Genomic DNA, 14,089 nt, shown 5'->3' with positions numbered 1-14,089 from the left:
CTTGGAAAGAAGATCAAAAATACAAGATCTTTCTGTTATTGGCTTCACATAAGCAACTGCCTGTGCCCATGTTGAGTCCACTGTTATTAATAATGAGGATAGCAACCATGAAAACTACTGAATAATCCTGACTGGATGCTGTTGTCCTCAGTGGGAGCTACTTTTTGTGGTCCTGAATGCATGTGAATGCATATATTTTTAAGGTTGAGGCAAGGGGAGTCATACTATTCAGAATATCCTGGAAATAAATCATGTTTACTTGATGAGTTGATTCCCTGCTATGCCATATGAAAACAGATGTTTTGAATGACTAGCAAATAGTAATTGTGCTGAAAGCGGAGGGGAGGGGGAGACTTTAAGCATCATTAATTACACAGGCCTACAGAATTGAGGGTCAGAAAAGTTTTTCCCAAACTTTATGGTGGTTTGATATGAATTTGGGGTGCTGATTTCAAAAATGGCATCCGTTTTGCCCTATCACATCTAGTTTTGGAGGTATAGCATAGCCTCATTAGTGAATGGTTCAAGCAGCTTCCTCATGAGGAAACCATGGTGTAGGCTTCCTCATGAGGAAGCTGCTTGAACCATTTACTAAAGAGGCTATGCCGTGTCTCCAAAACTAAACTTGATAGGGCAAAACGGATGCCATTTTTTGAATCAGCACCCCAGACATACCCAGGAATTGGTGTGACGTTTATGGAAGCAAAATGTTTGTTGGCCTGTGTTACCCGAGACCAATCAAACATACTTTGAAAATTCATTTCCTTCACAAGTTTCTCCTCAACACTTGCTTCTCTGCTTAACTTTCAGATGCCCTATCAGCTTAGCTAGCATTCCAAAATTGTTCGCTGGCCTTGGCCACCAAGTCATAATTGTGGTTAACGTCATCTAGCATTTCTAAATCTTCCTTCTCCCCCATATTCTTCTCCTGTTCTGGAGAAGGAATGGAAAGTACTGGACTTGTCTTTCATGTGAATACAACAATCCCCTTCTGTGTTGCTTATTATTGGGAGGAAGAGGCAGCCCAATCTTAACCTGTTCTGGAACAGCCAGACCACAGTGTCTGCACTATATCCAACTCAGGTTAAGTGCAGGCTGGAGGTCACCTTTGGTAAGGGGATATTTTTCCCCTTACCCCATGTCAAACTCTTCCTGCACTATGGGCTACTTGAATCAGACCCAGCTATTTCATGAGCGCAAATCTGAGTAGCCTGTATAAGCCCGATGCTTACATGGTGCACAAGAGCCCAGGAGTGGGGGTTAGGATCCAATGCACACTGTCGCCTCCAATCCCACTCCCCTTCCAGACCTGATCTACTTCCCATTCCGCACGTTCCACCCTCAGAATGGCCTCCCGCCACTCTCTCCTGGGCCTTATAAACAAGAAATTATGTAAACAAGGGTTAATGGGAAGCGTATGTGTATCCATGCCCTTCATTGGACTCAAAGAAGGCAATTTTCTCTCATAAGAAACTATACAATAAGGTAGAAATAGGAACTATACAGAGTGCTGTGCAGTCATCAACTGACATAAATCTGTAGGTGTCCTGTGGTGTCATCCTGTCAGTGCCCTGCAGTGTCATCCTGTCCAGGACACGAATGAGTCCAAATTGACTGTGGATGTCAGTTTTTTCACCTACCCCAGACTGGCGAGGGAAGGAAGGTGTATTCAGTAGGTTTCATACGTTAAAAATTGGCCACTTGTGTTTAATAAAGTGGCCCAAGTTAAACTCAAGTGCAGTCTGGTGTCTGCATTGGGGGGTGCGAGGGTAAATAGAATGGCAGATGCAGGGGAGTGGCAGCAAGATTCAAGTACAGTAGAACCTCTTTAAGTTGACCACCCAAGGGACTGGAGGAAATTGGTCAGCATAGGGAGGTGGTCAACATACGGGGGAAAAGGCATTTAAATATTATCATGTTTAGCTCCCAGGACAACAAATACAAGGCCAAGTTATAATAATAATAATATAATATAATATACAGTATTTATATACCGCCTTTCTTGGTCTTTATTCAAGACTTTATTCAAGGCGGTTTACACAGGCAGGCTTATTAAATCCACGCAGGGATTTTTACAAATTGAAAGAAGGTTCTCTCTTTCAAGAACCACCACATTCAAGATGTTACACTCCGATCTGGTTTAACATTCTGGCCTCCATCCTCCCACGCTCCGAGCAGATGGAACAGCTCAGCTGCAGCTTGCCAGCTGCTTCAAGGTCGCATGGTGCCGGTGGCCTCGAACTGGCGACCTTGTGGATGTTAATCTTCAGGCAAATGGAGGCTCTACCCTCTAGACCAGACCTCCTGCCCCTCCTAAATAATAAGTTATTATTTAGATTGGATTTTTTAAAAGTTTTGTTGCAAATATCAATGAGATTTGATCCTCTTGTGATGCTTACTATTTATATCATCTATATCTATATCAAGAGACAGAGAATAAACAGCCCACAATCAGTGTTTAAACAAACCCCTGAAAATTCATAAGCTTAAAAAAAAATGGTAAGTTAAAAAAAATACTTGGTTTCATAGCAGATAGGCATCTGTTATCCCTGTTATCCCTTGCTAGCACGTAGCATGTTACATGGCCCCAACAGCTCAAAAAAAACCAAAAGCACTTTTTTACTTAGGCTACCTGGCCTCAACTGGGTTTCCTCAGATTCACTAAGGGTACAATCCTAACCCCTTATGTCAGTGCTTTCCAGCACTGGCATAGCGGTGCCAATGGGTCATGTGCTGCATCATTCACAGGTATCATTCACAGAGGCCTCCTCAAATTAAGGGAATGTTAGTTCCCTTACCCTGGAGCTGCATTGCCCTTATGTCAGTGCTGGAAAGCACTGACATAAGGGGTTAGGATTGCACCCTAAATGCCGGAAGGTGTTTGATACGGTCCCTCACTAAAAGCTGTTGAGAAAACTCCACAGTCAGGGAATAAGAGGATAGGTCCACTCATGGATTGGGAACTGGTTGAGGACCAGGAGACAAAGAGGGTGTCAAAGGGCAATTGACAAAAAAGGTGGAGAAAGGTGGAAAGTGGAGTGCCTCAAGGATCTGTCTGGGGACTGGTGCTTTTCAACATCTTCATAAATGACCAGGAAACAGGGATAAGCAGGGAGGTGGACAAGTTTGTGGATGACACTAAACTTTTCTGAGTGGTGAAGACGAGAAGGGACTGTGAAGTGCTCCAGAAGGATCTCTCCAAACCAGGAGAATAGGCAGCAAAATAGCAGTTGTGTTTCAATATAAGTGTAAAGTAATGCACTGGTGATGGGAACCAAAGTGAAAGGATAGTGGCTTCACTATGCACAAGCAACCTCATGTTGCATGGTACATGTCCAGGTACAGTCAGCAGCCGGCGCAGGTCTGTCGGCTATCTGCAGTGTGCCCACCTATAAAAACCCTTTCGCACATGCGCTAGCAGGCATAGGGGAGGGATTGTCGCGTGGCTTCTTGCTTTTCTAAGATTGGACAAACCAGACGAAACACAGGCCCACAGTATCACGTTCAGTGGGCAGCTTACGGAGGGTAAATTAATACTCTGTGCAATGGTCGAAGTGGTCAAGATACAACTTACAGAGGTGGTCAATATAGAGAGGTTGGTCTCCATAATGTATATGCAGTGTCTGTCCATACTGTGAAAATTAGGTCAACTTAAGGAGGTGGTCATTATAGAGAGGTGGTCAACTTTGGAGGTTCTACTGTATCTTGTGATCTTGTGTGCTCTCTAAGGCATCTGGTGGGCTGCTGTGGTATACAGGAAGCTGGACTAGATGGGCCCTGGGCCTCATCCAGCAGGGTTCCTCTTATGTTCTTATGAGAACCTTGAGTCAGGCAGTGACTGAGTGGAGGAGGCAGTGTACTGGCAGGGATACCCTGTGCCCATCCACTGCCTCTTCCAGGGTCCAGATCGCCTCCAACCTGTTATTTCATTATAATGAGGCATTTCTCAATGTGGGTCTGGATCAACTAGATGGGTCGCGAGCCAATTTCAGGTGGGTCATGTAGCACCCAGCTTAACAGCCGTTGAAAATACAGAGCTGAAAATACAGGTACAGAGCTGCTGGGCACAGCGGGCTACTGGTCGGGGAGAGAGAGGCATGGTGCTTTGCCCTGAATAGGTGGGAAGATGGGATGCTGGAAAGGGGGAGGAGGACTGTGTGGTTGGGGAAGGATCCAAGTCTTCATTCTGCTATGACTTCTGAGCTGGAATGTTTGGATTCCGAGCAATGCAAAATAGCAGCACAAGTGCATGTGTAATGGGACATTTGGCTAATCACAGCTTAGGTTTGAAGCCTGAATTGATTGTGTCGTTCTGACCATGACTTCTGGTGGGTCCTGACAGATTGTCATTCTAAAAAGTGTGTTCCAGTGCTAAAAGTTTTGAGAACTACTGCTGTGGTGTGTGAGAAGAGGAAGGAAAAGGCTTACAGCTCTCCCTTTGCATCTGGCACTGCTAGTCACCTCTGCCTCTTCTAATGGCAGCCAGAGGAAATGGCTTGTCCCTTAATTAGATAGCTTCCCTGTGTTGGGGAGGGGTTTTAATTATTGGTTTCCTTGCAGTTTTTGCTCTTTTCCCTTTCATAGAAAACTAGCTTTGAAATTTGGAAGGAGGAAACTTTTAATCAAAAACACAGTAGCCTTTCAAAACTTAAATAGTATTTTGCCTGTTTATAGTAAACAGGCTGTAACTGAAATGGCATTTTATTGCAAAAAAAAAAAAGTTACTATCAGATGTGAAAACTACATAAAAGAGAAAACACTGGATTATAACTAATTGGCAATGACAGCGTCTAGAAAGTGAGTGGATGTTAATTCCACAGGACAAAGGTTAGTGTGGAAACATCCATAATCTCTTTGGTTAACCTTGTCTTGTTGTATGACATAAAATGAAGGAAAGGGACATTCTTGAAAATGTTTTGCAGTCCTTAGTTTTGACCAAGTGCCAGCAAATCTTAACTGAGACTCCAGAGTTGTATGGTACTTGAAGCAGGTTTATTGTCTCATAGACGTCTTGGAAAACAACCCACTTTGTCTGATGTATGAAGCATTATCAGTCGGCAGAGAGGTGTACATGTGTATAAACAAGGCAAATGTAAAGTAGCAGGCTAAATGATAATGCCGTGCAAGATCTGTAGCCTGTGGCATATCTGTATTGCATTCATGCTTCTCTATCCACAACATTTCCCATTGCTTTTATTTTTTGTGATTAAATTGAGAACTTGCGTAGTCTATATGAATCATTTGTTACTTTTCTTAATGACAATCTAGACCATCTCTAGACAAGGTAGTCTAGAAGTGTATACCGCAAAGGAAGAAGGGCTCGACTAAGTCAAGGAGGGTGCCTGCATGGCTAAAAAGCCAAGTTAGAGAGGCCGTAAAGGGCAAGGAAGCTTCCTTCCGTAAATGGAAGTCTTGCCCTAATAAGGAGAATAAAAAGGAACATAAACTGTGGCCTCAGTCTGTTGGCCAAGAAGGAAGGCCCATAGCCAGGGAGACAGACCAGGGACAGACTGCACTTGCTCCCGATGTGGAAGGGACTGTCACTCCCGAATCGGCCTTTTCAGCCACACTAGACGCTGTTCCAGAACCACCTTTCAGAGCGCAATACCATAGTCTTTCAAGACTGAAGGTTGCCAACAACTAAACTGTGGCAAAAGAAATTTAAGACGTTGATACGGGAGGCCAAGAGAAACTATGAGGAACGTGTGGCCAGCAACATTGAGGGGAATAATAAAAGCTTCTTCAAATATGTTAGAAGCAGGAAACCCGCCAGAGAAGCGGTTGGCCCTCTGGATGGTGAGGGAGGGAAAGGGGAGATAAAAGGAGACTTAGAGATGGCAGAGAAATTAAATGAGTTCTTTGCATCTGTCTTCACGGCAGAAGACCTTGGGCAGATACCACTGCCCGAACGGCCCCTCCTGACCAAGGAATTAAGTCGGATAGAGGTTAAAAGAGAAGATGTTTCAGACCTCATTGATAAATTAAGATCAATAAGTCACCAGGCCCTGATGGCATCCTCCCAAGTGTTATTAAGGAATTGAAGAATGAAGTTGCTGATCTCTTGACTAAAATATGCAACGTGTCCCTCAAAATAGCCACGGTACCAGAGGATTGGAGGGTAGCAAATATCACGCCAATCTTTAAAAAGGGAAAGAAGGGGGACCCAGGAAACTATAGGCCGGTCAGCCTAACATCTATACTGGGTAAGATGGTGGAATGCCTCATCAAAGATAGAATCTCAAAACACATAAACGAACAAGCCTTGCTAAGGCATTTGGGCCTCTTCAGCCTAGAAAAGAGACGCCTGAGGGGGGACATGATTGAGATATACAAAATTATGCAGGGGATGGACGTACAAAATTATGCAAAATTATGGAGTGGATAGGGAGATGCTCTTTACACTCTCACATAACACCAGAACCAGGGGACATCCACTAAAATTGAGTGTTGGGAGAGTTAGAACAGACAAAAGAAAATATTTCTTTACTCAGCTTGTGGTTGATCTGTGGAACTCCTTGCCACAGGATGTGGTGATGGCGACTGGCCTGGACGCCTTTAAAAGGGGATTGGACAAGTTTTCTGGAGGAAAAATCCATTATGGGGTACAAGGCATGATGTGTATGTGCAACCTCCTGATTTTATAAATGGGCTATGCCAGATGCAAGGGAGGGCACCAGCATGCAGGTCTCTTGTTATCTGGTGTGCTCCCTGGGGCATTTGGTGGGCCGCTGTGAGATACAGGAAGCTGGACTAGATGTGCCTATGGCCTGATCCAGTGGGGCTGTTCTAATGTTCTTATCTCCCATACAGATTTTCCATATTTTCCTGCTGTATTTCTCCCCAAGGGTTGGCAATACATTTATTTTTGGCAGAAATGCAAAAATGTACCTTTCCTACATTCCAGGTTTGAGCGTAATTAAGATCCACGCCTCCGAAAAATATTTATGGAGGTTGAAACAGGGAAAACTGAATGATACGTAGTCATTAACCACATGGGAGGCAGCCTCCTTCTTGTTAGTCTTAAACAGCAGAATTCTCAAATGAGAAAAGTTATCTCCCTGACAGTCACTTCAAGCTGTATGCAAACCTTGCTTATAAGACCTGCACACCTCCTGTGTTTGCAGTACTAACAGTAGTGGAGTCTGTGCACCTCATTTTCCCACTCATGTCCATGGCACTGTAGACATATGGATCAACTCCATATTTTTAATAGACATTTAAAAATTGTATCTGACTTTTCTTTAAGAACCTTAAGAAATGGGGCCCAAAGGAACCCATTGTTTGTTTTGAACCTACCAGTTTTTCTCATTCTGAGATGTTTTAATGTTAAAGTAAATGCTTAGAAGTTGGTAATAAAAATGGTTTATGTAGTATGACCCTAATAGTAGTATGTCAAAGATTAAAAATTTTAATATCTTAGAGAGCCAGGATGGTGTAGTGTTTGGTATTTGGACTTAGACCTGAAATATCCAGGTTCAAATCCCAGCTCAGCAATGCAGCTTCCTGGGTTACCTTGGACCAGTCACTATCTCTCAACCTCACCTACCTCACAGGGTTGTTGTGAGGACAAAAAGAGGGAAGGTACTATTTACATCACCCTGTGCTCCTTGAAGGCAGGGCAGTGTAAAATTGTGAAATAAAATAAACAGGTTAAACAGGAGAGTTGGAGCAAGTGGTACCTAGATTTCCCCCCCCCCACTTTAATCAAAGTAAGAGGTTGCTGATGAAAGTGTTATTTGAGAGGAATATGCACCCTGTGCAGCTGTGTATTTTACTATGAATTGTGGTATTCATTTATTTTCAACTGATTCTGAGTACTGCTTTTCCCTGTATTTTTAAAATATTTTTTGTCTAAAACAGTTGCCGTTTTAGAATTGGTATCTTGTTGAAGGACTCGCTTAAAAAAAATACAAGTATAATCTGTGATATGACTGCATGTTGCAAGGTAATTAGATTCAGTAATTTGCAAATGTTCATATTAAATCTGACAGTCTTATTTCTATTTAAATCCTGAGCTGCAGATAAGATTACCAAGGTGTCTGGAAAATTTGGAGAGTCCAGTCTGTATTTCAACATTCACCTGATGTATACTAAGCCTATGGGTTTAATTCTTTTCCTTCTGAAAAATTAGATCAGCCATTTTCAACTTTTTTTCAGCTCACGCCACACTGACAAGGCACTAAAATTGTCAAGGCACACTACCAGTTTTTTACTTACATTAAATTAGTACATTACAATTAATTTTTAATTAATACAATTAATACAATTAAATCATTATATGACAAAGGGCACAATCCTAACCAGGTCTACTCAGAAGTAAGTCCTATTTTGTTCAATGGGGCTTACTCTCAGGAACGTGTGGTTAGGATTGCAGCCAAAGACTCACAAGAAGTTTGGAGAGTATGAAGTTTGGAGTATATGTGATTCTGGAAAGGAGGAAAAATGTTATTAAAGTGTAATGCCAGAAAGTGGTGGCAAAGAGAGGTCAGACTGAGCACATAGTGGGGTGAGGGGCAGTGAAGACACATGATTGAAAGAAGTGCAGGATTCAGCTGGAGTGGGGGGGGGGAGAATGTGAGGAAAGTGATTGTGGACCTTTGAAAGGTGCAGAGGAGTGAAGGGAGATACAGTAAGAGAGGTGCTAACTGTGATTATGAGATTTGGGGGGGGTGCCTGTGGGAGGGAGTGGGAGTGGGGAGAAGTGCCAGTTGCCTGCTCCTGTATTTAAGAAAAAAGACTTCGACCAAAAGCCCAATCCTAGACAATATGTCTACTCAGAAGTAAGCCCCACTATAGTCAATGGGGCTACCTGGTAAGTGTAGATAAGATTGTGGCCCAATGCCCTTCCCCTAAAAGGCAAAAGACAAGGTAGGGAGGGTCGCTTTGGGAAGTTGCAGGCAAACTGTGGCACCAGGACCCTTTTAGCCAGCCAGCCACTTGGGCTGGTGGCCTCAGCAGACTCGCTCACTTCCTACCTGCTTGCCTGCTCCTGCCTCCCTCATTCTCACTCCGGACCTCTCTGCCTGGACTAGATACCCAATCCTAGCATGTCTACTCAGAAGTAAGCACCACAATAGTCAATGGGGCTTACTCCCAGGTAAGTGTGGATAGGATTGTGGCCCAAAGCCCTTCCTCTGAATGGTGAAAGACAAGGTAGGGAGGGTTGCCTTGGGCAATTGCAGGCAACTGTGCCAGGAAAAGGGACTTTCCCCAGGCCAGCCAGTTCTTGGGCTGGCGGCCTCAGCAGACGAGCTCCCTTCCGGCCTGATCCTGCCTCCCTCCTTCTCACTCACTCCACGGGCTTCTCTAGCTGCCCAATCAGCACGTGGGGCGAACTTGATACCCAATCCTAGGCGTGTCTACTCAGAAGTAAGCCCCATAATAGTCAAAGGGGCTTACTCCCAGGTAAATGAGGATCCTTTCATTTGCAGCCTTCCTCTCGATCAGCAGCAGGAGATGCAAAGCAGCTGCGGCTGTGGCTGCTGCCTGCCTCCTCTGGCCCAGCGGTACACCTGAGGCTGCGTCGCTGCACACCAGTTGAAAACCACTGAATTAGATACTTGAGAATGGCACAGTGTTCACCACTGAGATGTGTTCTTTTCTTTCTTTGCAGATATTGAAAAATATTACATGGTATTCAGAACGTGTGTTAACAGAAATTTCACTGGGAAGTCTCCTGATATTGGTAGTGATAAGAACTATTCAGTACAACATGACAAGAACAAGGGTAAGAGATACATTTTTGATGATTTCACATAAAATTTAGTTGTTGTCTTCCATTATGAACCAAGTTCCCAACAAATAGTAAAGTTATGGGAAAGTGGTGGTGTGGGAAAGAAAAATAAACATTCTCTCTGGACAAGGATCTAAGGGAACACAGTTTTGAATTGTCACAGTTATGTATTGCTGCATAGTTAAATGAATTAATGAATGGCAACCAAAGAGTTGAAAATGTCAGATACTGGGGACATGTAACATAGCCAAGAACCTTTGGAGAGGTTTAGCAAGAACAATGGATAACACAGGCCAACACGCATTTTGCTTCCTTAAATGTTACACCAACTCCTGGGTATATTTGGGGTGCTGATTCCAAAAATGGCATCCGTTTTGCCCTATCACATCTAGTTTTGGAATCTCAGCATAGCCTCTTTAGTGAATGGTTCAAGCAGCTTCCTCATGAGGAAGCCTACACCATGGCTTCCTCATGAGGAAGCTGCTTGAACCATTCACTAATGAGCTATACTATATCTCTTAGATATATATCTCTATAGATATATACTATATCTAAGTTCTTTAATTTAGTTATCAGTGAATGAGCCTGGGGCCATATACATTCAAATAGTGTGCTCTTCCACTGAGCTATAGTTGACTTTCCACAAACTGTGGCCTTTATCCATGTACAGGTTGGGTCTCATTATTCTCCAGGGTTCCCAGAACTCACTGGATGGCAAAAAAACGAACTAAAACAGAAAAACAGAAGTCCCTTTGCTCAGGTGATTTAAAAACAGCCTTGCTGAACTTTTGAAATGCACACAGAGGCAATCAGTCTCTCTCCAGAAATGGAGAAATAGAAATAGAAATGGGCTATGTCAGAAGGCCAGATGCAAGGGAGGGCACCAGAATGAGGTCTCTTGTTATCTGGTGTGCTCCCTGGGGCATTTGGTGGGCCACTGTGAGATACAGGAAGCTGAACTAGATGGGCCTATGGCCTGATCCAGTGGGACTGTTCTTATGTTCTTATGTTCCAGGCACTTATGCTTCACTAGGAGGCAGCAATCCCTCCCTCACTAGGAGCCCCAGTGAGGGGGAAGGAATGGAGGCGGTGATAATCATGCCATTTAGCCTTCTTTCATGTGCTCAGGGGGAAGGGAGTAGTGAAGCTGGGAGAGAGAATGATTGATGGATTGTCAGCGTGCTGCCTTCTCTAGCATTAACAAGGCTATTGTTAAATGACTGTTTTCCTTTAATTTAAAGGGCCCTTCTCATCAGCATTGAGATAGAAAAATCTGTGGATAATTAGGTTATACCTGTAATTACTTGCATGACTGTCTCTCTACAACTACAAAAGCAGTTTTTTAAACTGTGATTTTAAAGGGGTGCATTTTTCCCCTTCTCCAGGGATCAGCACATTCCTTCTCATTTGCAGGGACCATTAGTGTTGAGTCAAATGTGTGTATAAAAAATCTGTGTATAACAAGGTTGCACCTGTATATTAAATTTTGAAGATATTTTGTAAAAGATTTTGAAATAGCAATCTATATGATTCTAGGAGCTAAACTTCTGTTTTAGAAAAATACTGGAGGCAATAAAGTTAAACTGAATGATTTGTTAAACCGAAATGTAAGATTATGTTAATATCAACATCAATAAATTATAAATAGAAGAAAATATTATTAATAAGATTTAGATACCACTATAAATGACCAAGTGGAAAAGAGAGAGAGGAACCAAAGCAAAAAAAGAAAAGAAATTACAACCCAGGGAAGAGATTACTTTTACTAACAGTTGGTTTAGCATTTTGATAAAGTCTAATATCAATAAGTTTGGAAAAGGATAGAAATGTTTCTGTGTCCCCATTTTTAAGACAGGTTTATCATGGATTATTAACATTAATTTGCATCTTTTATCTGTAATATCTTTCATTTGCAATATCAAGTGCTGCTTGCAACTAATGATGGAAATGACTTTATTATAGGTTCTTTTTTCTACTTTTTCCTGTAAAATAAAATTTTTAAAAGACTGGAAAATAAAGCAAGGTATTGGCTGGGGTTAAGTATGCAGCTGCACAATACAAATGTATCATGCAGCTTATATAAAAGACTCAAATGGACTAAGCCAGGGGTTCTCGATCTGGGGCATCATGATACCCTAGCCAGAGAAACCCTGTCTCTGCCCCCTTAAGGGGCAAGGCAGGGGCGGCAACGCAATTGCCACAATTGTGCCACTGCCAGGGACAAAGGTTTTTTTAAAAAAACTTACCTCTGCCAGCACCAGAAAATCGAAAGTGGGTCGTGATTGCTATTTTTAGTTTTTCTGACTTGTGGGGAGCCCTGCAGAGGGGTCAGTGGTTTCCCCACACCCCCAGAGGCTCTCGTAGAAAAAAAAATAGTGCCTTTGTCCCCACCAGTGGCATGATTGTGGCAATTGTGTCGCTGCCATCCCCCTGCCCCTTGCAAGCACTTAGAATGGCCCAAACTCTCCAAGAGAGTTTGGGAACTGTTGGACTAAGCCAGCGGTTGCCAAACTCGTGACTGCTTTCCATAAAAAAAAGCGGTCGCCGTTTGGACTGGAGCTTACAATTTCGTCTCCACGCCATGTCTTTTCTCAGTAGATCTGGGCACAGAGACGCTCTGAGTAGTCGCATCTTTTGTCCAGCATCCCAGAAGGCTTTGCAGCAGGACGTCAGGGCAGGCACGACTGCCTTTGTCCAGATGCCCAGATCTACTGAAAATATACATGGCACAGAGATCAAACAGTAAGCTCTACTCACGGAGCAGAGGGCTTCCTCAAAACCCAGATCCAGTCCCCAGGCTGGGATTTGGAAAGCCCTGTACTAATCCAAGATCTCATGAGATTATTGCCAGTCCTTATATGCCTAAAGTTGTAGAACAAATTTGATCTGGTTTTATACCTCGCCTCCAGTAAACAGATATTAGGTTGCTGTGTGATTTCCTTTTGACAGGTCTTGCTGTATACGGGAAGGATAGTTTTGATGTGCATGTGTATTTTTCCCCCCTCATCTCCAACAGGACAAATACCTCCATACAAATTGTCTGGCAGCTTTAGCCAATATGTCAGCACAGTTCCGCTCACTTCATCAGTATGCTGCTCAGAGGATCATCAGGTAAATGCAAGCCTTCTTTCTACAAAATATTTAAACTAGCGTCATCCTAAGTTCTGCAGGAAAGATACTTGAATTTCCTGTTGCTGAAATTTGAATATTGACTCGGATAAATCTTATTCAGCTTCATGGAACTGGATTCGGTTTTGAAGGGCAGTACAGTGTGTTCTATTTATACTGTAGCTAGTTAAAAGTAACAGCTTTTTATGCCAGCCAGAAATGGGTGCTGTGACTATTCCAAGAGAGAAGAGGGAACGGGGGTAACAATGTGATATAAATGGCAACCATTAATACTGCTTATCTTAAATTTAAGAAGCGGTTGTACTAACACTTTGGAAAAAATGCGCTGGATATATAAACGGTGTGTTCTACAAGAGAAGTATGATTGTCATAGAGGTGTATGAAGCCATGGTCCTCCAATGGCAGAGGTTCCAATGTGATGATGAGCTTACAAAGTACCATATTTTGATGATTTTTCCAAGGAAGTGATATATAAACTTTTTACATTTGAGAAACCTTTTCCACAATGTTTGGCGTGTCAGGGAGTTCCTATACATATGCTGTAGAACTTTCATTATCATTACTACAGTAGATTCTACTGTGTATCCTTAATATGTTGTAGCTGCTTAAAAACTTACTTCATAGCAGCACTCATATATATGCGCCCCATGTGTGGTTAATGGTCGTCTGTTTCCACTCTCCACCTAGTGGTTTTGCACATGATACTTGGATGACTCATTCATGCCTTCTGCCTGCCTTCTAAGTCTTCCATGTTGGATAAGTAACCTCTACTGTACTTATTTTATTTTTACTTTAAAACATGTATATTCCACCTTTCTACTTAAGGTGGGCATAAGGCAGCTAACCATAATAAAAAAGGAACATAATGTAACAAGTTATAAAAATAGAATAAAGTTATCATAAAAAGGTAGCTAGAATAAAAACATAATCCAAACCCCCCTCCATTATTATTACCATTAACCAAGAATCACTTTCATCCAAAGGTAGAAAAAAACAAACCAGATTTTAATACAGTGACTGAAGGAGTGCAAATCACCTTAATTTTTGTACATCTTTACTTGTCTACTCTCCAGAAATTCTGCACAGGATTTTTTTTTCCTCTCACGGGGCTAGCCCCAAACTATAGTATCTTCATTTATGCCCATTCTTAGTATTGCCACCATCAATGAGGCCTACTGAGGCAGTCACCTCAGGCATTAGATGGGCAGGAGGCACTCAGCACTGTTT

General features: G+C 42.6%; 1 protein-coding gene across 2 annotated transcripts in view; it reads left to right on the top strand.

Annotated features, from left to right (window-relative positions):
- DYM (dymeclin) overlaps window positions 1-14,089 on the top strand; it is a 218,900-nt gene that overhangs the window by 94,337 nt on the left and 110,474 nt on the right. For both annotated transcript variants that reach the window (XM_066615843.1, XM_066615842.1), the window contains exons 12-13: window positions 9,614-9,727; window positions 12,750-12,844. In XM_066615843.1, the coding sequence (XP_066471940.1) occupies window positions 9,614-9,727; window positions 12,750-12,844 (209 nt within the window). The remainder of the gene's footprint in view (window positions 1-9,613; window positions 9,728-12,749; window positions 12,845-14,089) is intronic.

The sequence above is a fragment of the Tiliqua scincoides genome, chromosome 2 (assembly GCF_035046505.1).
Source record: "Tiliqua scincoides isolate rTilSci1 chromosome 2, rTilSci1.hap2, whole genome shotgun sequence".
Classification (NCBI taxonomy): Eukaryota; Metazoa; Chordata; class Lepidosauria; order Squamata; family Scincidae; genus Tiliqua; species Tiliqua scincoides.
Note: the sequence above shows the minus strand (reverse complement) of the source record. Positions and strands in the feature narration are given on the sequence as shown.